The sequence below is a fragment of the Phalangium opilio genome, unplaced genomic scaffold (genome assembly GCF_054372755.1).
Source record: "Phalangium opilio isolate 3A_F unplaced genomic scaffold, DU_Popi_V2 ptg000002l_1, whole genome shotgun sequence".
Lineage (NCBI taxonomy): Eukaryota > Metazoa > Arthropoda > Arachnida > Opiliones > Phalangiidae > Phalangium > Phalangium opilio.
In genome coordinates, this window is record NW_028324144.1 from 3,442,491 (window position 1) to 3,469,470 (window position 26,980).

Below are 26,980 nucleotides of genomic sequence, written 5' to 3' on the forward strand. Positions count from 1 at the left end.
CGCGGCAGCACTTAGCAATCGCCTACGGAAGGGTAGGGGCGTGCGCGAGGTACACTGGGAGAGATATGGTGCCGCACGTCGCCCATCATCATTTCCAATCCATCTGACTCCCTTATCCCTGATTGAAGAACGGCTATACATCATTATCGCCGTCCTAAAGAAATCGGAGTTTAAAAAAGGTCACCACTAGATGGCGCTAATTTAGTTGATATTATTACACCACAACAAATTCAAATCTATAATTTATTTTTAACAATTTTTATTCGATACATAAAATTAAGAATAACATTTTTATAATCATCAAAAATCACAAGAAATAATAAATTTTATTTAAGATTGAAGGGATTTTTTAAAGTTTTCCAAGATTTCCGCAGCCTTTTGTAATGTTTCATCTTCCTAAAATTAAATACAAACAAATCGTCGCGTTAATTAACAAAACTAATTATAAATTAAAGTTAATTTATACCTTAATAAAACAGAAACGAATATAATCTTCAGCCAAATGTTTATTTTTTTCGCTGTAAAAGGCACTTAGAGGAATACTTTGTAATTTCTAACAAATAAATAAAAAGTATAAAAAAAGGCTTAAAAACATTAATTGATCACAATCCACTTTAATCACCTTATTTTTGGACAACCATTTCGCGAATTTATAATCTTTGGTTCCATTAGGTTCATCTACGTCTATTTTTGATCCTATTTATAGAAAAATAGTCCAATAAACACGCAAAAACACACTTATTCAAAAAAATAGGTCAAATTAGGCCTAAACTCACCTAATTCCGAAAAATTTGCAATAACGAAATACCCCCCTTCAGGAATTGTGGGTTTCATGCCAACATCGGTTAGAACTTTACATAATTTATCCCTTTTTCCTTCAAGAGTCGAAGCTAAATCATTCCAATATCCCTGAGGATCTTGACGTTTCGGAATTTCTTCCTCAAAACCAACGGCAATTGCTTCTTGTATCAAAGTAGGGCAAGTGTAGATGCAATTTTGATGCAAAAGTTGCAAGGCACGAATTAGGTTTTGAGGACCAATTGCCCACCCTGTCTATAATTTGAATTATCCCAGATTATAATTGCCAAACAATTAAAACTACACGTTAATTTATTTTAACGTACTTTCCAACCAGTAACACTAAACGTTTTACCGGCACTACCAATTGTAATAGTTCTTTCCCACATATCGGGTAATGAAGCTTTAACATCATAAATAATTATTAATTACTTATTATATTAATTTTAATTAGAATTATTTACCTAATCTTATATGTTCCCCTCCTTTATAAACAATCCATTCATAAACTTCATCCATTACAACGATAACATTATATTTTTTAGCTAAATTAGCGATAAGTTCCAATTCTGATCTATTAAAAACCTTTTAGAGCCGTTAATTTTGTCATTAAGCTTATTTTTAATTAAAATTAAGTTAATTAACTACCTTTCCAATTGGATTATGCGGGGTATTGACTAAAATCATTTTAGTTTTTGACGTAAATTTGCTTTCAAGTTCTTTGGGATCTAAAACCCAATCAGCGGAAGATAAAACCCCCGAAGCTGAAGCTGACTTTTTCTTAATTAAATTAATTAATTAATTAAATACATTCATTAATTATTTTTAAAATAATGTCAATTAAATAAAGCTAATTTAAACCTACAGGTCTCAAAGGAATAAATACTGGTACACCTTCCGCCATTTTTACCATTGGTTCGTAACAATCAAAAAAAGGTTCCATAATAATTACCTTAATTAATTAAAATAATTAATTAATCAATCAGCGTTTTAATTAAATCTAAACGTAATTTTAACTAACTAACTAACTAACTTCATCTCCTGGGTTGACTAACCCCATTATAGTGCAATACAAAGCTTCATAAGCGCCAACTGTTACTAAAATATCAGTTTGTGGATTTACCGAGTGACCAATCAGCTCGGAGTATAATTTACTTAATATGTTAATTAATCTGGGATGACCCTATGTAATTAAGGTGGTTTTTTAGTCGGGATATCATTGATAATGAGTTAAATATCATTACAAAGCCTCTGGTGTATTGATTCAACATGAAATCAGGTCCTGAAACAGCTTTAAGAAGAGCTTCGGTAACTTTCTTTGGTGCAGCAAAGTCAGGGAAACCTTGACCCAAATTAATGGGTTTATATTGACGCGCGAGTTCAGCAAATTCAACCCATATACTCTCTTGCTGACCAGCTAATCTCTTGGCTGGAGTGAATGTTGACATGTTGCGATTTTTCTAATGGATGTTAATTTACTATTTCAACGTGTTTATTACAAAGGCTACAAGCTAAAATAGACTTCTGATGATAAATTACACTATTTACAATGTAAGTCTTATGAGAGATAAGTTTTATCTTATCTTATTGTAATAGAAATAGAGCTACATTTAGCCTAAAGGAAAAGCTTAGATAATATAACATTATAGCTTTAAAAAAAAGGCCTTTTTCTAAATATAAAATAAAATGAAAAATATTAAAAATAAATGATCTCGTATTACAAAATAGCTTTTAATTTGTCTTAAAACCGAGGACTACTGCGCCGCCATTTTGTTTAATAGCGTCACCACTTAGCCCAAAACGGGATTGGCTGAATTCTCATTGGCTGAGAGAGGAGGCCAACTCGATCACGTCTGTAAGAGGTTCGATTAGCAGACGCCACTAAAGCAATGGCGGATGGCGCAGTAGCTATCGTTTTGAACATTGAGTTCAGAACATATATCTTTCTAGAGTTCTATTTGGATATCGGGTTTTCGCGCTCGCGCGACCATCGTTTTTGAAATTATGGGACGGACGGATAACTTTATCATTAGGTGGTGGCGCCATCTATTTCACTTAAAAACACACATTTGTTACTATGGCGTCTGCTATAATTTCTTAATATAGATAGGAAATGTTTAGAAACCGCTATGATAATGGAAGTAAATTGCTAGATTCGAGTAAAAACAGAGAAGGAACTGCATTAACCGATAGTATATATATTTTTGAGCTTTTGTGATAGTCAACTTGACAAAAATGATCACTGCAAATGTCTTTTTTTGGAGTCCATTCAATTCCATTAATGGCCTGACATCATTGTTTTGGTAATTCCGAATTTTTTGTAGGGAATCTTAATGGTACAGTTCAAAAAGGGTTGAACTATCTAAATATTTATTAATTTTCTATACGTATACTATATACTTATGTCACAAAACATTTTTATTTCTACCAGTGTTGATACACTTTTCTACTGAGCATTTTCAACCCATTTTTAAATTTAATACATTTTCTCATTATGTGTTACTTTAATAACTAATAACATATAATTCCCAAGTAAAAACACGCATTTAATAAGAAATTGATCAATATTCCATTTATTAAATATCAAATTTTATTTATTAGGCTCCACTTACTGTTTTTCAATTACCTAACTTTCATATTTGGCGCTTTACTTCTTCCTAAGCCTAATTTTCAAACTCAAGCTGCGGCGATTTTGCGGGGCGCTTTCCCGCAAAATCGTGGGAAATTCTTTTAAGCTTCTCACGTAAGGCGACAGATGGCGCTAGCGACTAATGATAAAGTATTGAAATTCGACGAATCCGAGTACGCGAGGAGGAAATTCAACAAAAACTCTAGAAATACATATATTAGAACTCAATGGTTTTGAAGACTAATTAAATGCCTATTATTTTGTAATAAGAGATAATTTATTTTTTTTTTATTAATATTTTTCCTTTCATATTTAGAAAAAGGCTGTTCTTTTTAAGGTATAATGTTATGATACCTGAGCATGGATGAAGGATGCGCGTGAAAAACATTCGACGCTCAACAGGATGTGCAACTCCCTATACTAAAAAGTAGACAAGTCGATACTAGCGCCGCCTGGCTACCAGCGCTGGAAACCCTCGCGGGAAAAATAAAAAATACTGGACACGAGAAAAAAAACACGCGCTACCGTCTATTTTTTTTCCTTAGCGTCACGTGCTAGAAGCAAAACAGTTGTTTTTTTCTTATGTCCTGTATTTTTTATTTTTCCCGCGAGGGCTTCCAGCGCTGGTAGCCAGGCGGCGCTAGTATCGACTTGTCTACTTTTTAGTATAGGGAGTTGCACATCCTGTAGAGCGTCTAATGTTTTGCACGCGCATCCTTCATCCATGACCTGAGCTTTTCCTTTAACGAGTGTTAGCTTTAAAATAAGACTAAGCCTAATTAATGTTCTAAGGCTTTTAAGTAAGAGAATGTGCTTACTTTGAAAGTGTTGTCTTTAGGTTGTAAAGATTTTATTAAAGAGGAAGACGATAGAAGATTTAAATTACATGCAGCGCTAAATCTTAATGACAAACTTGAAAAATCACTGACAAGCCTAGAAACCATCCCTGGCTTCTATGATACCTGAAGGTCAAATTTTACCTTACGATTCATGAGGACTGATAAACTAGAATATTCATTCTACCCCCGTTTTAAATATTTTAATAAATTTAATGTTAAGTTTAATTCTCACCTTGAAAGAGCGATAAAGGGAGTTAGTATGTATCTAAACAACTTGTCAGTTTGATAGAAAATTTAAATTATGATTCAAAATAGGGCTATTCCTTTTATTTCTTAGTAATTAGTCTAATTTTAGTTAATTATGCCTTTCAAACTGGTAATGAAAATTGAATACCACCTCGGACACTACCCAGAGCGACTTCCCTGCAAGAGGGGGTCACTAAAGTAGCAGACGACAAATTAAGTTCAATTTATTATCTCACAATTCAACCTTATAATACGAAGTTTCTATAAGAACCTTGCTCACAATTTACTTTTTTCAGCAGCAGTGCTGCTATCTATGCTTACAAATACGAACTATAAATAAAAACAAAGCGCCGTCAAGAGATAAGGAAGTGGCAGCTTCCACCTTTGACTGCACAAGTTCAAACGGAAAATAGCAGAGGCTGTCAACTCCCTACAGTTTTTCTAAAATATCGATGGCTTTCTGTAATGTTTCATCTTCCTGGTTATTAAAATTGAATAAAATTATTTTATTATCAACTAGGCCTATTAGAATATCATAATATACTTTGTAAAAACAAAAACGAAGATAATCTTCCCCCAAATGCTTGTTATTTTGACTATAAAACGCGCTTAATGGAATACTTTGCAGTTTCTAATTAAACAAAAGTTAATTAAATTATTTATTAAAATCGAAAGCAACTTAATTACCTTGTATTTAGTCAACCATTTAGCGAATTTGTAATCTTTAGTGCCAGTAAATTCCTCCAAATCAACTTTAGAAGCTATTACGTGTGTTTTAAGAAACAGTTAAGTATCCCTTTATGCTAACCATAGCCCACTTGATCCACGCTATAGCGCGAGCAGCTTGAGTCGTTGAGCGCGTGATCAAGTGGGCTATGTGCTAACATAACCATATAATATTCTACATAAGTATGGTAGATCCATACCTAAATCTGAAATATTAGCGATCACAAAATAACCTCCTTCAGGTATCGTAGGTTTCATCGCAGCGTCGGTCATTACAGAACATATTTTATCCCTCTTTTTCTCAAGAGTGGAAGCCAAAACATTCCAGTATCCATTTGGATCGTTTAATTTATACATTTCTTCCTCGAAACCAACTGCAATTGCTTCTTGCAAGAGAGTAGGGCAAGAGCTAGTGCAATTTTCATGCAATTTTTGAAGAGGGTTTATAAGGTTTGGATGTCCAATGGCCCATCCTATCTACGTAAACATTTTGAATTTTAAATAGTGCACAAAAAATGTAATGGCAAAATTGACCAATGGGAGGATCGGTAGAGTATAAGCAGGAACGGAAATAAGCAAAGATATATATCAGGAAAACATAGAAACGACACAGGGAATTAAACATACTTTCCAGCCTGTAATACTGAATGTTTTTCCAGCGCTACCAATAGTAATGGTTCTTTCCCACATACCGGGTAAGGACGCTATAAAAATTATATCAGAAGTATATTATAAATGAGAAAATAGAAGTAATAAATGATTAGAAGTACCTAATCTGAAGTGTTCACTTCCTTTATAAACAACCCATTCGTAAACTTCATCCATTACGATTATAACGTTGTATTTTTGCGCTAATTTGGCAATTAATTCCAATTCCGTTCTACTATAAACTTTCCCAATTGGATTTTGAGGTGTGTTAACTATTATCATCTTTTTTTTGAGGTAAATTTGCTTTCAAGTTCTTCTGGATCCAAAACCCAATCGGATGAAGAAACCGCTCCTGAAGTTTTGTTCTTAAATTTATCAAAAAAAATTAATTAAAATATTGTTTTTAAATTAATTAAAGAGTTTATTCAATTTCCCGAAAAGTCTAGCACTAGCTCTAGGCGTTTGAAGTTTCAAGTTTGGCGCTAGCATCACTTCAATTTGAGGGAGAATATAACAACGGGAATAGAAGTTTAAGGTCTTGCTATAAATTAGAACTAAGCACAATACGAACGGGTCTCAATGGAATAAATACAGGTACACCTCCAGCCAATTTTGCCATTGGTTCGTAAGAATCAAAATATGGTTCAATTAAAATAACCTAAGACAAAAACATAATTAAATCTTAATCGCAATTAAAGAGTAAGCAATTAATAACTTCATCTCCAGGATCGACGAAAGCCGAGAAGGAGCAATATAAAGCTTCAGTTGCACCATTAGTTACTAGAATATCGCTTTCAGGGTCAATTGGGTGACCAATTAGCTCCGAGTACAATTTACTCAGGACATTAACTAATCTCCGATGACCCTATTGAATTTTTAACAGTGAAATACTGAACTTATGAAAATTATAGAACATTCCATTAATTTCAGAGGGAATCAAACACCACACGGTCGGGGTTATTTCCCTCGCTCCAGGAACCACCGCTAGAGGCAGGTCGAGATGGTTAGTCTCTCGTTCCGCGTGTAGTGACCTCGGGTGAACTCCATCCGGCGTTGCCTCTTGGCACGAGAATAACTTAACAGGGTGGCCTAGTTTGTTGGTTTCTCTGTATGTAATTAATGGAAGGTTCCATTTACTAAAACATACAAAGGCTCGGGCGTACTGATGCAATGTGATATCGGTTCCACCAGCCGCTTTAAGAAGAGCTTTGGTCAAGTTCTTGGGCGCTGAGCAATCCGGGAAGCCAAGACCTAAGTTTACTGGGTCATACTTTCGGCAAAGATCATCAAATTCAATCCAAACACTTTCTTTTTCATTAGCTAAGCGGTTAGCGGGACCAAATGAAGACGCCATGGCCGTAATTTTTGACGCGAAAATAACAAAGGCTATAATAATATTTTTTCTACAATCTACCAAAGAATACTGATAAGACAATCTTATCTTTGAGTTCCAAATACTTCTTAATTACTTTAAAAAATATTATTTGTTTATTTTTTTCACTAAGTTTTAAATAAAATTGAGTATTTTCATTATTTTGATTGAGTGATTGGTATTCAACGTCCATCACAAACCACTTTATTATAGGAAGCCAAAAATATGCTGGAACATTTCTATAAGTAGTAGGTGTTCACTAATAAATTAGCTTTTAAATACCCCAGCTGCCATCTTGGAAAATGGCGGCCAAAAAAGCCTCAAAACGTCCAAGCCCTCGCTATCTTGGTGGACATAAAAGTAACCATGAACTTTTACAAGAGGGAAACTTTATTAAAAGCCAATATTTAATTAACATTCCTTAATCTATATTTGAAGAATAAAATATGTAACTGATGCTATAGAGTTCTAAAAATCTATTCAATAATCTATTTTACCTAACAATAAATAATTTCAACGTGAAAAACAACGAAATATAACAATAAAATATGTTATTTCGTGCCGTTGAAGATATGGCAGTCGTATAAAGAGCGTACGGATCGCAATTATCAGGCACATCTCCCAAAAATACGCTTGAAACTCTATCAAAAATCAAGGAACATACCTTTGAATAAGTTTTTCCCAAGGATGGATCGAGGTAAGCTGAAACAACATTACCTGTCGTCTTTCCTGTCTTCAGGGGATGAACATAAAGTATCCGTTGTTATGGTTGGCAGTATTTCGCTCAAGAACCTTATCCAACGCACCCTGCAGTCGCAAGGAACGGCGTTATTCTGAACTTTGACGTCTTGAACTTCGGCCAAAGTCGATTCGTTCAAAGCTCCCGGATGGAAGTTTGTAATACGATTGCCGACGACTTGTAACTCGCTAACGTTCCTCATGCCGGTGAAGGCTCCGGCCAAGACGGTATCGATGGTACAATCTTCAATCAGGATGGACTTGACGTCTGTGGTGTTGAAAAAGACCCCGTCATCGAAGACCCCGATGTTCGAGTACCGAATTCCCAGAGTCTTGACGGAACTCAATCCGCGAAAGGTCCAACGTTGCAAGATGGAGGAATTCATGCTGTCAAGCTGGAACACGTTGATGTCGGACATTCCGAAGAAGGCGTCGGGTTCGATTCTTTCGATACCGGTTGGTAAGTAGAACGACCCCACACGTGTCAAGCCACGGAAGGCGTGTTTGTGAATGTAAGCTACCGGGTTGCCGCGAAGATTCAAAGTTGACAAGTTATAACTGTCAAAGAATGCGTCAGGGAAGATTTCCGTGATCTTATTTTGAGCCAAATATATATTGCTGATGTTGGATAATCCGGCGAATGAGAAACTGGCCAAAGTTTGCAACGGGTTGTTTTGAAGACTCAACTCTTCCATGTCGCTCAGTCCGTAGAATGTTTCCGGTTGAATTACGAATATGAAGTTGTCGTCAAGAATAAGTCGTCGTAGTTTAGTGTAATTGGAAAAGACTCGCGTACCCAATATCATGATGTCATTATTGGCTAATGATAAGTAATAAGTGAAACGCGGTATGTCCTCTGATGGGACGCGACTCAGTCCTCCACCTTTACAAATAACCTTTATAACATCAAGAAACCAAGTTTAGGCCTAAAGAACTTCAAAGCGATTCAAAAAGTTTGAACGAACTTACTTGGCCAATATCGGTACAAATACACGATTTTGGACAAGTCATGTTGACAGCCGGACATACAATCATAGAAAGGGCGTAGGCGAAACGGTAGGACATTATCAAACTTATTAACCCAGCTCCCACAAAACTGAAAAATGACAATATTAAAATCCTAGAATTCTAAAATCAAAATACAAATATAAACAGAAGGGGATAATAGAAGAAGGGTATCACTCTGTATCCGCTTAATACTTTAGTTATGTAACATGACTCTTCCCAGGCGAGGGATCCTTTTTTGTTTGCTCTCCCGCTCAACAAACTTCAGATGGGCATCGCACCGTGCTTAGGGTGAATTCTATAACTGTTTGGCACTAAATCCTTGGCAATCAACCCACAAACCTAGATTGTCTTGGCGTGGGACAAAAATCCACAAGCGCGTGCACCTTGGCAAATAGTACTAACAGAGTAATGAGGAGGGAACTATTTATTGCGTATGAGATTCGGTTTAGTAACCTTGCTCCACAAGTTCTGATGTTAAGAAGAATCATGTTACAATTACCCCGCATTGTGGTACACACACTTCTCTTTATATACTTCTGATATAAATAACAATTAAAACTTAACTTACATAATTTGTCCTGAGAATAAATCCCAACGCGATACTTGACGTTGTGACCGCATATTTCCGAGTACTTCAATGAACTAAACCGTTTGAAGTAAAATTATACCCACTCAACTTTATTGTTTTATGAGATAGATTGAAGTAAGACCGCAAGGCGTGTGATAGATTTTTCTCGTAAAGTCACTGATTAAACCCCAGAAAGATTGATCGAATTCAACGTACCAAAGTGAAAAAGTTTAAACTGGACCGATCTTCCTTCGTTCTACCCAAAACCCCTTTTGTTCTAAAACTCGAGCCGTTTGGCTCGGCTTTACTGCTTGCCTTCTTTACAGCTGTGCGATTTTCCATTATTTTTATTGAGAGGAGATTACATCCCTGTTCCCCTCTCCCACGCACTCCCAAAAATATAGAATCGCGTGTGAAGGGCGGCTTTTCTTCAATCTGGACCATATAGTTCATAAAACATCATTAGGTCGTTCAGATCCATGAACCGAAAGAATATGTCGGCTATTCGCCGGCGAATGTTATATTTATCGGTTTTAGGTTCTGAACGCGATGACTCGAGTGTATGGAGGGTGTAACCGAGAATTATTTTTATTCCAATAAGAATATTAAGTCATCTTTGTAGGAAACTAGAAGGAAAAGTTGGAATGTTTTAGTTGCCGCCATTTTGCCAAGATGGCCGCCAAGTTAAACTAAACACTAAACGCATTCCTTGTAGAATTCATTAACCAGTTAACTATCAGTCAAATCGGATATACCGGTTTAAAAAGAATATATGCATTAGCCGGTCAATATGTTTTCGTTAATTTTCTGGCCCCCAAGATGGCGGATGACATATTCATACCAAAAACCACTCAAACCTTAGAGGAGCGAGGTGAGACGGAGTCGCAATCTTCATACCTATAATAACGTAGCCTCTGTCCCACCATCTACGGCAACAAAGTTCTACCGGCATCCTCAGCGTTTCGGTAGGGTTGTACAGTACGGAAACGTCAAGGATGCCCTCTGTGTCTTAAATAAAGAAGCTCCTTCAAGTACAAATACATTAGCGCTACGCGGCAGCACGTAATAATCACACATAGCCCAGGAACATTACTCCTCCATTGCATCCCACTCTCTCCTTCAAGCATTTATATTATATTTCGAACCTTCGTGTCAGTGGTTGTAACGTCTTTCACATTTCTGGTTGCCATTTTTCAAGATGGCCACGGTTTGAGTTAACTACTACCTGAGACTGACCAACGTCCCCACAAAATTCCATCTTCCTAGGTAAAGCAATTTAACCTGGAGTCCGTTAGTCAGAACCTTTAAAGAACTTATTCCATTCGATATTCAATTGGGAATTAAATAGCTTCATGTCGTAACTATTAGGTCATTTCACCGCAAGGCAGAGGCGATGAGACGGTGAAAGGCGTGGTTGGTTCTGTACTGACTGACCATCATTCGCTGACCGCACCCTCTCAGTATGAGCCTGCAGGCTGAATAGTTTTAAACACGATTGATGAAGCCAAGCCTCGCGAACCTAAATTATCTTTTGATATATGCCCCGTTAAATATCGTATTAGAAAATCGATTTCATTATCTTCCATCTTATAGGTACATCCCTAATTTATTTTATATGTATAAAAAATAAAAGTAGCGAGATATCTTATATCTTAGAAAGTGATTTTCGGAAGCTTATCTTTTGTTTTAATCAAGGTTAAAGCGAGGATAATGTACTTCTTTCTAGGAAATTAAAAATCTTCATTTTTTTTACCTTCTTAATATCCCCAAGTCAAACTTGAATAATTTCTTGTCCAAGTCTATCATAAATGCATTAGGTTTATGGTCTTAGAACTATCGTGAGACGAAGTAGTTTCCATTTCAAATGCTTCGTGCTTTCCAGAATAATCGTTTGGTCCAATAAATGGTACCAGAAATACATACATTCACTAGGAATCATTGTGTCATACCATAAGTTTATAAGGTATGTTCCATAAGTATGACATAGCCTATACTTCGTAATGCTAGAGACTTACAGCTCGAGATAGTCGGTGGTTAATTTTGCAAGACTTCCATCTTCCTTTTTAGTCTGTACTGGGCTTTGACAGCGCTTCTTCAGGCGTCGCTTTACTAGAATCTATGACGTTTCACCTACGTCACTTCACAACAATCTCCAGTTTGTAACTAGTGACAAACGTATGCTCTCTAGCCCAGCCTATAAAACCCGCGTAGAAATTAACATGGATTATATGGGGTCACAATGATTCCAATTAGCTATATGCATTCCTCATGGCACTGCGAAAATTAGCCGACTGAGGAATAAGACTTTTTGCCCACTCGGAAAACATCTGCAGGTGCAGAATCTATACGTTTATTTATTAATGACGTCGAAAAAACGCCAGGGAGGATTGATTGGGTCACTATTTGCAATCTTACAAGCTCTCTAAACCTTTTTATATCCTTTATTTTTCCCTTCCTGGCGAGTTTTAACTTCACGGTCAACTTCTATAAGTCCATATTCTTGGCATTGGTCTTGGTCTAAATCTAGTAACCGATTTTACAAAAGTACAAGTGCTTCAGCCTGGCAAAAATCTCTATAGCACTTCCAGTTTGACAAACTTAAATAGTTTGGTGCTCTATAATCACTTTAATTAACATACAATCCTCCTTTGAAAAATAAGTCACAGTTTTTATCTACGAAGGGATGTCTTCTTAATTGATCAACTACAGTTTATTAAAACTTTTAAAAATTTGTTTTAAAAAATAGCATTAAGTTGTTCACGTTTTGAAAAAAGGGGTAATGAATAGCACCACGCTTGTAATAGATTCTCAAATCGTGCGCAAATTTCCCGAAAAAGTATGTAAATATTGCGTAAACAGCGCCCTCTATCATTAAGAACTAGAACTATAAAAATGTCTACGGTCTAAAAGTGAAAACTCGCTTCGCTGTGTCAAAAAACTCATTAAGTAATTAAAAATGCGGACTTTCCATATTAATGATCGCTGGCATTCGCTGGGGCAATTAAATTAATTTACATTTTTCATCTCTAGTATGGTGATAAAAATTAGACAAATATCTTTTTAGTCTTTTAAAATTCGAAACAAGAATCGAGTAGAGTTGTAAAACCAGTTTCGCTTGCTTGTTGTTAGTTAAGCCTAGGTTTTTCGCGAACTTCTTTCAAACTTATTTAAATAAAATAAATCAAAAATTTGCCAAAAATTAAATAGGCAAATATATAATGTTAAAATGGGTTACGAAGTTGCTAGATTTGTCGGAGAAGTCGACGAGGAATTAATATGCCCTATCTGTTCGGGTGTTTTAGAGGAACCATTACAGGTAAGTTAAATTAACGTTACTCTGAATCTCCGATCCCCTGATTAAATTTAAGTAATTAAGTTAACTAATTATGGGTAGGCTCCTCATTGCGAACACGCGTTTTGTAAAGAATGCATACAGGAATGGTTAGCGCATCAACAAACATGCCCAGTTGATCGTCAAAACTTAACTACAGCCATTTTGAAACCTGTCCCTCGCATTTTGCGAAATCTTTTATCCCGACTTCAAATTCAGTGTGATAACGCTTCATTCGGTTGCAGTCTAATTATAAAACTAGATCAATTAGCTCTCCATAGAGAGGAGTGCGAACATAATCCTAAAAGGCCTGTTCTGTGTGAACAAGGATGTGGTTTGGTTATTCCTAAAGACGAACTGAAAGTAATTAATTCATTTCTCCTGATTACGTTACGTTACGTTTATTTTCCGATGTAATATCGATTCATTTCTTATACAGGAACATAACTGCGTCAAAGAACTACGAACCCTAATTCAAAACCAGCAACAAAAACTCTGCGATATTCAACTCTTAGTGAACGAACATCGAAGAGAATTAAATCTCTTAAAAGTAAAAAATCCCCGAGTTTACTTAAATCCCGACACTTTTAATTAAAAACCGCGTGTTTTAGGAATGTATACGTGCCATCAGATTAGCTAGTCCTTCAATCCCCGCAATTGTCGAAGCAATTGAACAAGATGAAGTTGTTCGGTATGTCCCCGAAGAAAAACAACCCCAGCTCCGTTAATGACATTTTCAATTAATTTAACAGATGGGCGAATTCCCTTCAACGAGCGAGAGTTACAAGATGGGGTGGAATGATATCAACACCCGATACCGCTTTACAAGCACTTGTGCGTCAAGCTTTGAGTGAAAGTGGTTGTCCCCCTCACATTTTAAATGAACTTATGGAGAACGCTCACGAACGAAGATGGCCACCCGGCTTGAGTACATTGGAAACTAGACAAATGAATAGACGTTACTACGAAAATTACGTTTGCAAAAGGATACCCAGTAAACAAGCGGTAATCGTCATGGCCTGCGATAATCCCCATATGAATGAAGATATGGTTTTGCAACCCGGGTTGGTTATGATTTTTGCCCACGGAATCGAGTGATATTTCCCAATCGCGTTTAAAATATTATTTTCACTATCGTAAATTTCTGTAAAAAAATAATACAAATCTGTAGGGATGGTTTTAAGTTGTTGTTGTTTTTTTAGAGTTTGATGAAATCAAAACTAATTTTTCATTTCGTTCGATGTGTTTTCCGTTTTAAACTTTTAGAAGCTCGAGAGTTTAAAAGGGAAACTGAAGAATTTTGTGAAATAAATAAATAAATAAATAAAAGACTAAATTTATATTGGTAAATAAAACTAATCTTAACTTCTTTTCTTAAGTGTGTTAATTTAGTTTAATTTAAAGTAAAAGTTCAGGTAATATAACATTATAGCTTAAAATACGGCCTTTTTCTAAACATAAAAGGATATTATAATTAAAGTTAAAATAAATGACAATCTTATTACAAAATAATTAGAATTTAGTCTAAAAATGAGGACTACTGCGCCGCCATTGCTTTAGTGGCGTCTGCTAATCGAACCTCTTACGCGCGTGATCGAGTGGGCTATGCCCTCACCCAAGGAGAATTCAACCAATCACCTTTGGGATACGTGGTGACGTCATTAAACAAAATGGCGGCGCAGTAGTCCTCATTTTTAAGACTCAATGCTAATTATTTTGTAAGAAGATCTAATTTTATTTTTTTTATATTATTCCTTTTATATTTAGAAAAAGGCTGTTCTTTTAAGGTATAATGTTCTGTTAACTGAACTTCAATAGTGTTTTTTTTATAGTTTTGAAAATAAATTTAAAATTAAACTAAAATTATTATTAATAAAGTAAACAATTCTATATCCCTTTTAATTAAATTTTGGTAGATCTCATTTTTAATTATTTTTTACAAGTAATAAATCTAATAATTGCTTTTTTTTTTTTTTTTTTTTTTTTTTCTATCCCAGAGTATGCCTATACTTTTCTGATTTTTCCTAAATTAGAATTAGTAATAAATTTATATTAATTATTGATTATAAAAGTGTACATTATGAAAATAAATAATTGTATGTTATTAATAAGCCTTTTTTTTTCGTTCATTCTAATTGCTTTGTTAATTAATTAATTATATAATTAATTAACAAGTTTTAAGTATCAATTAATATTTATAAAAAGAAAGATGAAGAATTGAAAAGGTAAAGTATCAAATGGGAGTAAAAACGCTTCCGATAACGAGTTGATATCAAAAATAAAAGTACAATTTTTAGTAAACAAATTGTTTACAATCAAAGTAATTCCCATTCCTAAAATGTAGAAGGACTAAAATAATGTTATTAATATTAAAAAAATAAGGGGAAATTAAAATACATTAACATTTAAGCGTTAATAAGATTATTAACAATAATTTGAGGCCTCGAGTTTATTAAACACCGCAATCATCATCATCTTTCAGTCACTATCACTGTCATCTTGATTTCTACTACGAATATTTTTGGGTTGTATTTTAATTCCAGCTTGTTTAGGTAGATCTAAATTTCCGCTGTAATGAATGACTCCGACTCTGGCGATTCTACGTTCCAAAACGTCGGTTTCAAACTCATCGGTACCACCCAGATCATCGAAGCCAACAATGTAATCTTTAGTTTTATTGTCTTTACAAAGAGCGATGGTGGGAAGGACTTTAATTTTTAATCTTTGAGCCAAGAAGAGAGCCTTTTCCGCGTCAATCTTGCAAAATTTGGTTTCGATATGTTTCTTAGCGAGAATGGACAAATGTTTGTCAACAATTTTGCATCTGAAAGTGCTTTCTCTGTAGAAATGACAAACAAAGTTCTCGCTCTTTTTGCAAGCATCGAAGAACTCCTTTTCATCAGCCAATTCTGTCAATTCTCCGTGTCCATTACTGAGCCATTTTTGTTTTAAACCTTCTTGATGTCGTAAAGCGTCTAACCGCTTCTTACGCAACATTTCCAAGCCATCTTCGTCAAGTTTTTCCAGTTTCTCAATTTCAGCGTCAATTTGTTCCTCAACTACTTTTGCAGCATCTATCAATTGTTGTTCAAGTGCTTTTTGAACATTCGCCATCTACGCGATATTTAAATGAATAACGTAGTACGCTTAATTTTTTACTAATTTAATTAGTTCGCTAACAGGTGCGTCAAGTTATAAACCCACACCCTGCCCTTCCCTTTAAAAAATCTATGGCTTCTTAAATTATGACAGCTACGTTGCTAAGCCTTGGCTTTTAAAAAATTGTCAAGCGTTTTCAAGCTTTTTAGAATGAAATTATAAGGATATTCATGATTTAACTTACGTTTCTGCTATTGAAGTTATGTTAAAAACGAGTATAATTATATTTAATCTCAATTAAACGTCTGTAACTTCTCTAACAAAGGATGAAGTAGCACCAACTCAACTCCTACGCAAGGGTAATTATGTTTATTTCCTACAAAAGCATGTCAGCGTGAGGAAATTGAACGAAAACTAACTGCTATGTCTAAATATAGTTACAGATTTACGACTATCGGATAATCTGAGAAACAAAATGGTGAACAAAATACGTAGGCTTACAGGATATTAGCTTACATCAGCGCCATTGAGTCACAAAGGCTAAGTTTCAATAGTCATTATAAAGGACTCGGGAGTCAGGAGTGAGTCATAAGAGTTCAGTTCCGTTCAGTTCTAACACATAAATCCCGCCAAATTCAAACCCCCAATAAAAAATATTAATAGTACTACATGCTAAGATTCCTAAACACTTTATCACGATCAAACTAACGCAGCTGTCACCTCAAATTTTTTTTTCATATTTGAAAATTGTTGGAAACAAGACGACCCAGGGGCTGGGCTCGTAATAGTAGCCACAAAGTATCGTACTTAACAGGCGTATAAAATTAATGTGAATAACCCCTCGATGAGCTACTTTTAACTGTGCTAAAATGATTAATAATCTTCCTATTTAGTCTGTACTAAGCCTTTGACTGTTTTGACACCGCCTCACCAGGCGTCGCTTTACTAGAATCTATGACTTTTCTTAAGCTCGTAACACACTTATGGTACATATCTTATGAACTTATGGTTATGGGTTTGGAGATTTCGACTCCATCCCAATCTCCTTCAAGGTAAAATTTTCCCATAGTACCCCGGGGGGGCGGTCATCTTCGTGGAAATGTTTCGCGTATTATCTAGTTTGAAAAAGGGTTGGGTTTTGTCAACACTCTGGTTTTATAAACGCCTAACAAAAGGGTTGACCTTTCACTGTATGAAGGGTCATTTTCGAAAAGAAACTTGTGTTAACATAACTCCAGCTATTTATTCACGAGGTCAGGGGCTGTATTTCTTTTCATTCAGTTCAAACGGAATTTTGGATGTTTTTCTTGGTTTTCTTTCTGGTATCGGATACTTGTCAAAGGTTAACAACTCTTCAAGGCAAGATATAGAAGGTAAAACCGCTTGCGAGAGGTGTAACCAACCCCTCCAAAACAACTCTTACTTTGCACCCGTTCCCATTGTATCAATTGAATAAACCACTCTCAGAATTTCCAAGATTTAGAAGCAGAAAAATAACAGGATAATTTTTTTCTTCACGGGTCAAAGTTTATTTTCATCTGCACCTGCATATGTTGTCGGTGTTACCTTACACCATTGCCAAAGGCTAATATACCCTTATAATAGGTTTACTCTAGCGTCAGGTTACTTTGAACATTTAAAACTATATTATTTCTTAAGTGTAATTAAATGTTATTAATATCTGCAAGGTTAGGCTTGAATTTTTATTAGTATCAGATATATAATATTATTTTAAGGTGATTAAATTAAGTATTATTGATAATGATCAGCAAAACTCACTTAGCATTATGTTCAAATATATTAAATTGAAAATACCCTACCTTATATTCATCTTTCATAAAATAAATAATTATTTGGAAGATGTTACTCTTATTTTGTTCCATTTTGCGACTAATAAATATAATAATAAGCAATAAAATTAATCACGTGACAATGCTAACGCCAAATTATAAGCATTTTTGGTCAGAGAAACAAGCGCGAACCATTTAAACTCAAAATTAGGCTTAATAACGTGTGTTAAAATTACGAAAGGGCGCCAAAACAACGGTGTGAGAGAATTGGCGCCAAAACAACGGTGTGAGAGAATTGGCGCCAAAACAAAGGGATGATGAAAGTGTCTGATTGGGAAAAATTGACAATGGTTTAATGTGAAGTTTTGCGTCTTATTTTGAATAATTACTTACGTTTCCCTAGTTTTAATTATATCTCTTTTAATGACAAAGTATTTTCTCTTTTTTAACCTTAAATATAAGTCCTAATAAGACAAAGGAATGTTTATATAGACTAGAATATTCTGTACAAAATCTTTAACATTTAACAAAATTATAAGTTTTCAGAGATGATCGCCAAAACATTTAAATTTAAATATTGGAAAATTATAGTTAATTTTTCTGTTTAGTAGGATTTAATTGAAAAAAAGAAAAAAAACTATGTTATATAGGATAATATAGAACCAAACTTGATTAGGTTATAAGGTATGATATAGGACAATCAAGGTAATATGATTGAGAGAGGAAGTATCCAGCCCCTCAAAAACATCTTTTAAATTTGCACGTGTCCCTAATGTAGGAGTTCAAGAAACCCTTCTTGGAATTCCCTAGGTTTGAAAGTAGAAAGGGATTTTTTTTCATGTTTTAAAATCACGGTACAAATTTTACTTTCAAACCAAAATTTCTTATATAAAATTAAAAATTAACAATCTTTTTAAAATTAGGCTTAAATTTTGATTAAAATCAGCTCTTTAACATTAATATTAAGGTAATTAAATTCATTTCAGGCGATAATGATCACCGAACAACCCTTAAATAAATTATCACTATTTTAAAAGCTATTTAATCGAAAATACCTTACCGTATCTTCACCTTCACGAAAAATGAATTATTTCAAAGATGTTAAACCTATTTCGTTTAATTTCGCGACTAATTAATTACAATAATAATAAATAAATAAATCACACGACACTGGGAAAGGCAAATTATAAGCATTTTTGGTCGACGAAACAAGCGCGAACCAGTTAAACTCATAATTAGGCTTAACTACGATTTTCTGAAATCTGAAATATGAAATGGCGCCAAAAAAAAAAGAGAAGAGGGAAATGGCGCGAAAACAAAGAGTTGAGGGGAAAGGCGCGAAAACGAAGAGGTGAGAAAAAAGGCGCAAAACAACAAGCGGGTTGGGGAAGTAATTCAAGTACTTTATTGGGGAAAAATTGACAACGGTTCAAGGTGAAGTTTTGGCGAGAGTTTTGGTGTCGTGTTTTGATTTATTATTTACGTTGCCATAGTTTTAATTAGTTTTCGAAGGGATGAAATTAACTTATGTGAAATATTATATGCCAAACCAAATTAAGTTAAACTTTGAAAGGAAAGAAACTTGGGAAATAAGGAATTCATGTGGCCAGTTCAGATTTGTTTTTTGATAACAAAGGTTAAATCCACTAAAACATGAAATTTAGTGGGAAAAAATCAGAAATTATTTTCCTCAAACAAAGATAATAATCAAAAGGAAACTTGGGAAATAAGGAATTCATGTGGCCAGTTCGGATTTGTTTTTTGATAACAAAGGTTAAATCCACTAAAACATGAAATTTAGTAAATATTAAACTTTTTCGAAGCCATAGTGTAAGTTAATGATTAAAATTTGTTAAAAGAAGAGAAAACTTATGCCATAAGTTTTCTCTTCTTTTAACAAATTTTAATCATGAAATTTAGTGGGAAAAAATCAGAAATTATTTTCCTCAAACAAAGATAATAATCAAAAGGAAACTTGGGAAATAAGAAATTCATGTGGCCAGTTAACAAATGTTAAATCTACTAAAACATGGAATTTAGTGGGAAAAAATCCGAAATTATTTGCCTCAAGGAAAGATAATAATCAAAATTGTGTATTAAAACAGTGAAAGTTTTATAATTAAAATGTATCTAATGTGCACGCTCGGCACAAGAAAGAATTACACGAATAACTTAGAATAAATTTTAATAAAATCAGCCTACAATTTCCTATTAACCTAAGTTAAATATTAGAATATAAGCCTATAAGGGTAATAATATATTTTTCAATTTAAAAACGAATAAATTCAAATTTCAAAAAAACCCCTGGATAGAACCAACCGTTCAAAACAAGACAACAACCCCAAAGTTCAAACTGTCCACCTGTTAAGAGCCAAAGTAGTTTAAGGCAAGGTGTACGCAAAAGTATAGGGGTTATCTTCTTTCATATACCTTCCCTGATAATAGCTCTATCTCAAAGAATGACCATTGTCCCAAAAAACCCCCAAGAGAGCTCGCGTGCTTTTGGTGCATTAGTAGTAAGACCCTTCATACTTTGACCATACTGACAGGACATCTTGTCAGCGGGCTGAACCCCTTAGCGAAGTTCTTCTTCCAGCATCTCGACCAATGAGGGAGCTCTATACCTTTCTTAACCAATCAGGGTCCGTCGTTGCTTTTGAAGTACCTGGACTGCACTCGCCCCAAGCATCCAAAATCCTATAAATAGCAGATTTTTCAGGGGAATAGTCATCATTCGAAGCTCAAACCTTCCTAAGATATCAACATGGTTTCCATCCATTTTATTTTCGCTCTCGTCGTCTGTTTTGCAGCGGTGGATTTTGGTAAGTTATTTTTCATTACTTTGAAACTTGGACATTGGTCAAGTCTCTAGAACTTTAAGGATTTAGAAGTTAGGAACTTAGAAGTTACTATCTCCCCTACTTTATTAAAATCTAAACATAGTTGCAAAATGCAAACTCTTGTTTACTGTCTCCCGTTTAACATTATTAAAATCTTAGAACTTTTATGAGGTTTATAGAAAGTTTTAACCACTAGAAGATTTAAGGCTACGTTTTACGTTCTTGCTATTCACCCAGAATTATTTTAATAAATCAAGTTACCACAATACTGCCCAGTGAAGCAACTAGTTTAATTTTTAGATTTTAATTATCGTCTTCGTCAATCTCTCTCAAATTTTCTAACCAATTCTTTTTATTTTTTAATTTTTTTCTAGCATTGACCAGGCCGCCTGGTAAAGACGATGAAGGTTACAAGTGTCCTCGACCACGTGGCATGTTCGGAAGAGCCGGAAATTGCCAAGTCTTTTACCTCTGCTCCGAAAACCACCCTTATTTGCAACACTGCCCACCTGGTCTTTATTTTGACGACGTCAAGAAGCATTGTATGAGAAAATCCAACGATCTTAAGTGCGGACCAGTACCTCTTCGTAAGTTCAAACTTTATTATATTGTATTAGAAAGTTAATTGCGTGGTTTTCGCCCTCTTTGGCGCTACTTTTGCTTAGTAAAGGAATAGTGTCTTATTGGTATTTTATCTTTTTTAATTTCAGCCGAAATCGAAACTACCACTCCCGATCCTTTGGTCGCGCCCAGATGCGATGAAATGACGTGCTCTCTCCCGAATTGTTTCTGCTCCAAGAGAGGAGTTCAAATCCCCAAGAGAATTGATAGGACGCAAGTTCCCAGAATAGTCACCTTGTCTTTCGACGGAGCTCTCAACGACCATAACATTCAAACCTACAACGAAATTTTGAACACCACCACCAAGAACCCCGATGGTTGTCCCGCCAGTTTCACCTTCTTCATCACTCACAGTTATACCAACTACGCCATAGTACAAAACATGGCTGCTCGTGGACACGAAATCGCTCTCGGATCAGTATAGTAAGTAGTAGTTACAATATTAAAATATTTTATTCTTTTTATTTTTTCGACAATGACTAATTTTTTGTTCGTCTCTTTTAATAGTGGCCGTGAACCCGAGGATTGGTGGACAACCGCAACCGTGGAGGAATGGAAAGACCAGATCGGTGGACTGAGGAAGATCATTGCCAAGTTCGGAAACATCAGCGAAAAAGCCCTCGTCGGTATGCGGGCTCCTTTCCTCAAGAACGGAGGAAACAACATGCTGACTGTCGCTAAGGATTTGGGTCTCACCTACGACTCCTCATTGGCCGTCAACACCGACAGACCTCTTTGGCCATACACCTTCGACCACAGGATGCCTCATCGCTGCATCGGTTCCAGATCGTGCCCGACTCGCTCTTTCCCCGGTATCTGGGAATATCCCATGAACATGATGTACAGCGAAGATGGAACCGGAGGTAGCTGCGCCTTAGCTGATCAATGCGTTTTCCAAGAAGATTCGGACGAAGTCTACCAGTACTTGCTTGAAAATTTCGGACGTCACGGACAGAGGTCGATGGCTCCCTTCGGTATCTACATGACTTCTAACTGGTTCCAAAGCCCCGCTAAAGTCGAAGCCCTCTTGAGATTCATCAAGACTGTACAGTCTCTGAAGGACGTCTACTTTGTCAGCATCAAGAAAGCCATCGATTGGGTCAAGAATCCAACAACCACCGCCTATCCTGCCTTCGCCTGTGACGAGCCCAAGCCAACTCCATGCGAAAATCCAAATAGCTGCGTTGTCAGGTTCATCAACGATGGTGAAGAAGAAACTCGTTACATGCAAACTTGCGCCAATTGTCCCAAGGTCTATCCGTGGGTTGGTAACCCAGAAGGACAACTCGAGCCCGGAAGTGCCGGACCTGGGGAAGAATCCGAAGCCCGGGAAGACTTCGGAGAAGGTGAAGAATACTTCGAAGAAGAAAAAGCTTTGGAAGAAGAAGAAGAAGATAAAGCTTAGAAATTAGTCAAACAATTTAAAGTTAAGTTTAAAAAAAAATGTAAATTTGCACATATTGTTTCCAATGGTGTTTGTAAATATTTTCCTGAACTTGAATTAAATTATGTTTTTGGTTTTTAAATACTTTTTTATTTCTTACATAAATTAAGTTTGAAAGGGATTTTCAGCTAACTTTAATCCATGATCATATTAAACTTTGCAAACTAAAATAAAATTATGCTTTAGTTTTTAATTGAAACCAACTAACCTAGTCATACTTATTAGCAGGGAGCCCACCGGTCCTATAATTCCTATAAATTCCTATATTTTTGAACCTGTCCTTTATTATCCTATAATTTCATGAAAGGTCCTATAATATCCTATATTTTTGACTTAGTCGAAGTTTTCGTATAGCTTAGCATCAAATTTATCAAAATTAAGCTCTTTCATCTAGATCACATTTGAATAGACGCCGAAATTGCGGAGCTCGCTTAGGCATTTTTATATATTATATTATATTCTGAGTTTTCAAAGTAAAATCCAATTTGTTATTTTTTATTTTTTGAGATTTTTCTACAGAGTTTAAGCCCCAAAATTGTATTATATATGAGCATTTTTAGTCCTATATTTTCCTATAAAAACGTATTTTTTTCTCCTATAAAATCCTATAATTCCGGGAAAAAATTCCTATTTTTCCTATAAGGAACTTAAATTTAAGAGTGGGCTCCCTGTATTAGCTTAAATTTTAATTTCTTACACAAATTAAGTTTGAAAGGGATTAGGGATTTTCAGATTAATTTGAAATGTTTATTTGAAGGCCTAAAATTTACTCTAAGTAGACAAAAACACTTTCAGTCGACGCTCAATAAAACCTTGGAGGAGAGAGGTGAAATGGAGTAAATATATATATTCCATCTGTCGCATCTTTGGTAGGGAACTGTTGAGTGCTATCGTGTAGCGCCCTTTTAAGATAGAAACTAAGGATGCTGGGAGACCTTCGTTGCCATAGATGGGGGTACAGAGGCTACGTTATAGGTAAGGAGTTTACTATTCCATCTCACCTTATTACACCAAGATAAAATGACTCTCTTAGACAGGAGCTTTTGAATGTAAATTGAAAGGCAGGGGTTTCTTATCCCTCTCTACACATTCAAGGTCCCTGCATAATTAAACTATCAAAGGTTAGATTGATTAAAGAGGGTAAATGAGACAGGAGTTGAACGTTGCTCTGAGTTTTCTCGTTGGATCGTTTTGCTTTCAACTTTCGGTTTCCACCCGCATCTTTTCCTGCCCTCTTAGTGGTTCGAAATATTGTCAATGGCATATCGGGAGGAAAATTGAAAATAAAAGCGAAATTCAATACATATCTATCAAAGCTATAAGCTTCTACTCCTCTTGCTTTTAGCCTCTTTGTTTTGGTAGATACAAAGACTATGTCACGTGATTAGGCGGCTAATTGCTATAAATATCAAATCTATTAGCTCCGTTAATATCATTCGAAGCATTCCTAGTAATTCTTTCGAGAAATAAGATGATTTCAATCCGTCTACTCCTCTCCATCGTGTTTTGCATTGGAGCAATCCATTATGGTAGGTTATATTTACTTCTTTCAAATTTAGACAAAGGGGAAGTCTCTTTGGAGTTTTTAGAATCTGTGAGTTAGGAACTAAGGACACTAGTGCCCTTCTCGTGTTAAGCTTAATTCTATATTTGGAATTTTCTTGAAGAAATTCCGTTTCCTAGCTAAGTTGGTTTGCATTAGACTAGTTTTTTCCAGAGTCCATGTCAAGTAACATGTAATTTGTCTCTTCATTTATTCCTAGCATTGTCAAGGCCACCGGTGAAGGATGACGTTGATGGTTACAAATGTCCCCGACCCGAGGGTATGTTCGGGAAAGCGGGAAATTGTCAAGTCTTTTACATCTGCTCCGAAAACCATCCTTATTTGCAAAACTGCCCGCCTGGACTTCACTTTGATGACGTCAAGAAACATTGCATGAGAAAAACAGAAGACATTCAGTGCGGACCAGTACCTCTTCGTAAGTTTAATTAGTTGAGTTAGACAGTTGTAAGAACTTCAGGGTTTTGGACATGAGCTTAAAGTTTTATAACAAAGCAAAACTATGTAATTTGGGGTTAATATTCTGTTTCATTTTCAGCCGAAATCGAAACTTCTACCCCCGATCCTTTGAAGGCTTCCAAATGTGATGAAATGACTTGTTCTCTCCCGAACTGTTTCTGCACCAAGAAAGGCATTCAAATCCCCAAGAGAATTGAGAGGACGCAAGTTCCAAGAATAATAACCTTGTCTTTCGACGGAGCCCTCAACGATTATAACATGGAAACTTACAACAAAGTTTTGAACTTCACCACCAACAACCCCAACGGCTGTCCCGCTAGTTTCACCTTCTTCATTACTCACAGCTATACCAACTACGCATTGGTACAAAACATGGCTGCTCGTGGACACGAGATCGCTCTCGGATCCATATAGTGAGTACTGAAAGTACCATTACACGACGTTTTCGACGTTGGCTAAATTTTTGTCTTCTCTTTTGAATAGTGGCAGAGAACCCGAGGAATGGTGGACAACCGCGACCGTGGAGGAATGGAAAGAACAGATCGATGGACTAAGGAGAATCATCGCCAAGTTCGGAAACATCAGTGAGAAAGCCCTCGTTGGTATGCGGGCTCCTTTCCTCAAGAACGGAGGAAACAAGATGTTGACTGTCGCTAAGGAATTGGGTCTCACCTACGACTCTTCATTGGTGGTCAACACCGGCAGTCCTGTTTGGCCATACACCTTCGACTTCAAGATGCCTCATCGTTGCATCGGTTCGGAAACGTGCCCAACTCACTCCTTCCCCGGCATCTGGGAATATCCCATGAACATGATGTACAGCAAAGATGGTATCGGAGGAAGCTGCGCCTTAGCCGATCAATGCGTTTTCGAGGAAAAACCGGACCAAATCTACCATTTTTTAATGGAGAATTTCGAACGTCACGGACGCAAGTCCATGGCCCCCTTCGGTATCTACATGACATCCAACTGGTTCCATAGCGACGCCAAAATCAAAGCATTGCTGAGATTCGTTAAGACTGCACAAGGATTGAAGGACGTGTACTTCGTCAGTATCAAGAAAGCCCTCGATTGGGTCAAGAACCCAACGAAAGGCACCCATCCTGCCTTCACCTGCGACGAACCCAAGCCGACCCCTTGTGATAGTCCTAATAGATGCGTCGCCAGTTTCATCTTCGAGGACGAAGAAGAAACTAGATACCTTCAAACCTGCGCCAATTGTCCTAAGGCATACCCTTGGGTTGGTAACCCGGAAGGAATTCGGGATCCCGGAAATCCCGTACCCGGAGGAGAGGAGGAACCGGAGGAAGACTTCGTAGTACCCGACGAGTATGACGAAGACCAAAAGTCATAATTTTTCTACTCGGTCAATTTTAAAAAACAATGTTTCAATTTTTGCGGATATAATTTCCCTAGTGTGTAAATATTTTTGCTGGAATTGAATTAAAAAATATTTTGATTTTTACAAATGTTTTGTATTTTCTTCAACTATTGCGGTTGAATGGGTTTGCATAAGATAAAGTAACTTTAGTCGCAGGCCACATTAGACATTCTAAACTAAAATTATAATATACTTCATTTATTATTGAAAACCGATAATATAACCAGAATTATTGGAATCTATTATCGTTCAATTAAGAACGCGCAATATATTTAAACAGCATTCACTCGTAGTAAATATATTTGAAAACACTGTTTAATCAGGGATAGATGGGTTTAATCTATAGTTATGCCATAGTATCTCTAGGATTTGACCTGTAATAATGCTACGCGATTTTGACCCCAGAAAGATACTTTTAAGTATCATGCTGCAGAGCGCAAACTTTCGCCGTTCTCTTGCAAAATAGTAAGTGTTCCATTATTATTGACGAAAAATGGGTTAATCTAAATAATTCTCTGTACTCTAACAATGGCCATGCACGGGCCTTAATTAATGAAGGAGGCAGTGATTAGCCTTGACCATCCCTGGAACCAAATCTGAACTCTTTATCTTTATCTTTCAATTTAAACTTTTAACATATTTTTAAAGTAGACCTCTGTAAACCAGTCTTTAAAGGAATATGAATATTTTAGTAAATAAACTTAAATTATTATTAGTCTTATCTCAGTGAGTTGATATTTTTCAGAGAAAAAGAGTATTTCGCGGGATTTCCCGTAAAGTTTACTGTTCTGTAAATTTTTCGCCAGTGATAAATCTTGTAAACCAAAGAGGATTGACAAATAACAAGGTTCTATGTCCGTGTACTTAAAGTAAACCAAAGAG

The 26,980-nt window shown here is 35.8% G+C and overlaps 6 protein-coding genes and 1 pseudogene across 9 annotated transcripts; 3 read left to right on the top strand and 4 right to left on the bottom strand.

Moving 5' to 3' along the window:
* Window positions 1-229: 229 nt before the first annotated feature.
* On the bottom strand, window positions 230-4,687 carry LOC149718307 (kynurenine aminotransferase-like). 3 transcript variants are annotated; one of them, XM_089840737.1, is made up of 12 exons: window positions 4,499-4,686; window positions 4,246-4,389; window positions 2,043-2,258; window positions 1,832-1,981; window positions 1,664-1,750; window positions 1,447-1,578; window positions 1,263-1,383; window positions 1,125-1,201; window positions 777-1,053; window positions 623-696; window positions 467-553; window positions 230-396 (listed from the first exon to the last, which is right to left on the bottom strand). In XM_089840737.1, exons 2-12 carry the CDS (start codon window positions 4,369-4,371, stop codon window positions 331-333), a joined length of 1,413 nt encoding a protein of 470 aa, XP_089696863.1. In that variant the 5' UTR covers window positions 4,372-4,389; window positions 4,499-4,686; the 3' UTR covers window positions 230-330. The 3 variants fall into 3 exon arrangements, with proteins under 3 accessions (XP_089696863.1, XP_089696872.1, XP_089696882.1); XM_089840746.1 differs by lacking the exon at window positions 4,246-4,389 and having other exon boundaries at window positions 4,499-4,687; XM_089840756.1 differs by lacking the exon at window positions 4,246-4,389 and having other exon boundaries at window positions 4,664-4,684.
* LOC149718308 (kynurenine aminotransferase-like) lies at window positions 4,246-7,267 on the bottom strand (annotated as a pseudogene). Its single transcript, XR_016367847.1, has 9 exons — window positions 7,034-7,267; window positions 6,602-6,751; window positions 6,458-6,544; window positions 6,009-6,251; window positions 5,866-5,942; window positions 5,439-5,715; window positions 5,200-5,273; window positions 5,057-5,143; window positions 4,246-4,990 (listed from the first exon to the last, which is right to left on the bottom strand). The product of XR_016367847.1 is annotated as a kynurenine aminotransferase-like (transcript).
* Window positions 7,268-7,684: 417 nt separating this feature from the next.
* Window positions 7,685-11,637, bottom strand: LOC149718309 (uncharacterized). The gene is made up of 5 exons (XM_089840795.1): window positions 9,789-11,637; window positions 9,573-9,646; window positions 8,966-9,092; window positions 7,976-8,892; window positions 7,685-7,899 (listed from the first exon to the last, which is right to left on the bottom strand). The coding sequence occupies exons 1-5, from the start codon at window positions 10,023-10,025 to the stop codon at window positions 7,752-7,754; spliced, it is 1,503 nt and encodes a 500-aa protein (XP_089696921.1). The 5' UTR covers window positions 10,026-11,637; the 3' UTR covers window positions 7,685-7,751.
* An 810-nt stretch (window positions 11,638-12,447) lies between these two features.
* On the top strand, window positions 12,448-14,258 carry elgi (E3 ubiquitin-protein ligase NRDP1 elgi). The gene is made up of 5 exons (XM_089840854.1): window positions 12,448-12,888; window positions 12,967-13,266; window positions 13,343-13,453; window positions 13,515-13,594; window positions 13,656-14,258. Exons 1-5 carry the CDS (start codon window positions 12,799-12,801, stop codon window positions 13,999-14,001), a joined length of 927 nt encoding a protein of 308 aa, XP_089696980.1. The 5' UTR covers window positions 12,448-12,798; the 3' UTR covers window positions 14,002-14,258.
* A 933-nt stretch (window positions 14,259-15,191) lies between these two features.
* On the bottom strand, window positions 15,192-16,398 carry LOC149718311 (thioredoxin domain-containing protein 9). Its single transcript, XM_089840884.1, has 2 exons — window positions 16,247-16,398; window positions 15,192-16,017 (listed from the first exon to the last, which is right to left on the bottom strand). The coding sequence occupies exon 2, from the start codon at window positions 16,015-16,017 to the stop codon at window positions 15,382-15,384; it is 636 nt and encodes a 211-aa protein (XP_089697010.1). The 5' UTR covers window positions 16,247-16,398; the 3' UTR covers window positions 15,192-15,381.
* Window positions 16,399-20,470: 4,072 nt separating this feature from the next.
* Window positions 20,471-22,779, top strand: LOC149718312 (chitin deacetylase 7-like). Its single transcript, XM_089840910.1, has 4 exons — window positions 20,471-20,614; window positions 21,007-21,219; window positions 21,343-21,676; window positions 21,761-22,779. Exons 1-4 carry the CDS (start codon window positions 20,557-20,559, stop codon window positions 22,656-22,658), a joined length of 1,503 nt encoding a protein of 500 aa, XP_089697036.1. The 5' UTR covers window positions 20,471-20,556; the 3' UTR covers window positions 22,659-22,779.
* An 840-nt stretch (window positions 22,780-23,619) lies between these two features.
* Window positions 23,620-26,186, top strand: LOC149718313 (chitin deacetylase 7-like). The gene is made up of 4 exons (XM_089840992.1): window positions 23,620-24,226; window positions 24,461-24,676; window positions 24,797-25,130; window positions 25,201-26,186. Exons 1-4 carry the CDS (start codon window positions 24,169-24,171, stop codon window positions 26,069-26,071), a joined length of 1,479 nt encoding a protein of 492 aa, XP_089697118.1. The 5' UTR covers window positions 23,620-24,168; the 3' UTR covers window positions 26,072-26,186.
* Window positions 26,187-26,980: the final 794 nt, after the last annotated feature.

Coding starts and splice junctions, on each gene's coding strand:
- LOC149718307 (XM_089840737.1), bottom strand. CDS start 4,371: ATGGTTTCTAGGCTTGTCAGTGATTTTTCAAGTTTGTCATTAAGATTT. Junction 2,259..4,245: donor CTAAAGACAACACTTTCAAA/GTAAGCACATTC, acceptor AACATCCATTAG/AAAAATCGCAACATGTCAAC. Junction 397..466: donor TTCGTTTCTGTTTTATTAAG/GTATAAATTAAC, acceptor ATTTAATTTTAG/GAAGATGAAACATTACAAAA.
- LOC149718309 (XM_089840795.1), bottom strand. CDS start 10,025: ATGAACTATATGGTCCAGATTGAAGAAAAGCCGCCCTTCACACGCGAT. Junction 9,093..9,572: donor TTATTCTCAGGACAAATTAT/GTAAGTTAAGTT, acceptor GTCATTTTTCAG/TTTTGTGGGAGCTGGGTTAA. Junction 8,893..8,965: donor TTTGTACCGATATTGGCCAA/GTAAGTTCGTTC, acceptor GATGTTATAAAG/GTTATTTGTAAAGGTGGAGG.
- elgi (XM_089840854.1), top strand. CDS start 12,799: ATGGGTTACGAAGTTGCTAGATTTGTCGGAGAAGTCGACGAGGAATTA. Junction 13,267..13,342: donor TTCCTAAAGACGAACTGAAA/GTAATTAATTCA, acceptor TTTCTTATACAG/GAACATAACTGCGTCAAAGA. Junction 13,595..13,655: donor GAACAAGATGAAGTTGTTCG/GTATGTCCCCGA, acceptor TTAATTTAACAG/ATGGGCGAATTCCCTTCAAC.
- LOC149718311 (XM_089840884.1), bottom strand. CDS start 16,017: ATGGCGAATGTTCAAAAAGCACTTGAACAACAATTGATAGATGCTGCA.
- LOC149718312 (XM_089840910.1), top strand. CDS start 20,557: ATGGTTTCCATCCATTTTATTTTCGCTCTCGTCGTCTGTTTTGCAGCG. Junction 20,615..21,006: donor TTTTGCAGCGGTGGATTTTG/GTAAGTTATTTT, acceptor ATTTTTTTCTAG/CATTGACCAGGCCGCCTGGT. Junction 21,220..21,342: donor GTGCGGACCAGTACCTCTTC/GTAAGTTCAAAC, acceptor TTTTAATTTCAG/CCGAAATCGAAACTACCACT.
- LOC149718313 (XM_089840992.1), top strand. CDS start 24,169: ATGATTTCAATCCGTCTACTCCTCTCCATCGTGTTTTGCATTGGAGCA. Junction 24,227..24,460: donor CATTGGAGCAATCCATTATG/GTAGGTTATATT, acceptor ATTTATTCCTAG/CATTGTCAAGGCCACCGGTG. Junction 25,131..25,200: donor ATCGCTCTCGGATCCATATA/GTGAGTACTGAA, acceptor TCTTTTGAATAG/TGGCAGAGAACCCGAGGAAT.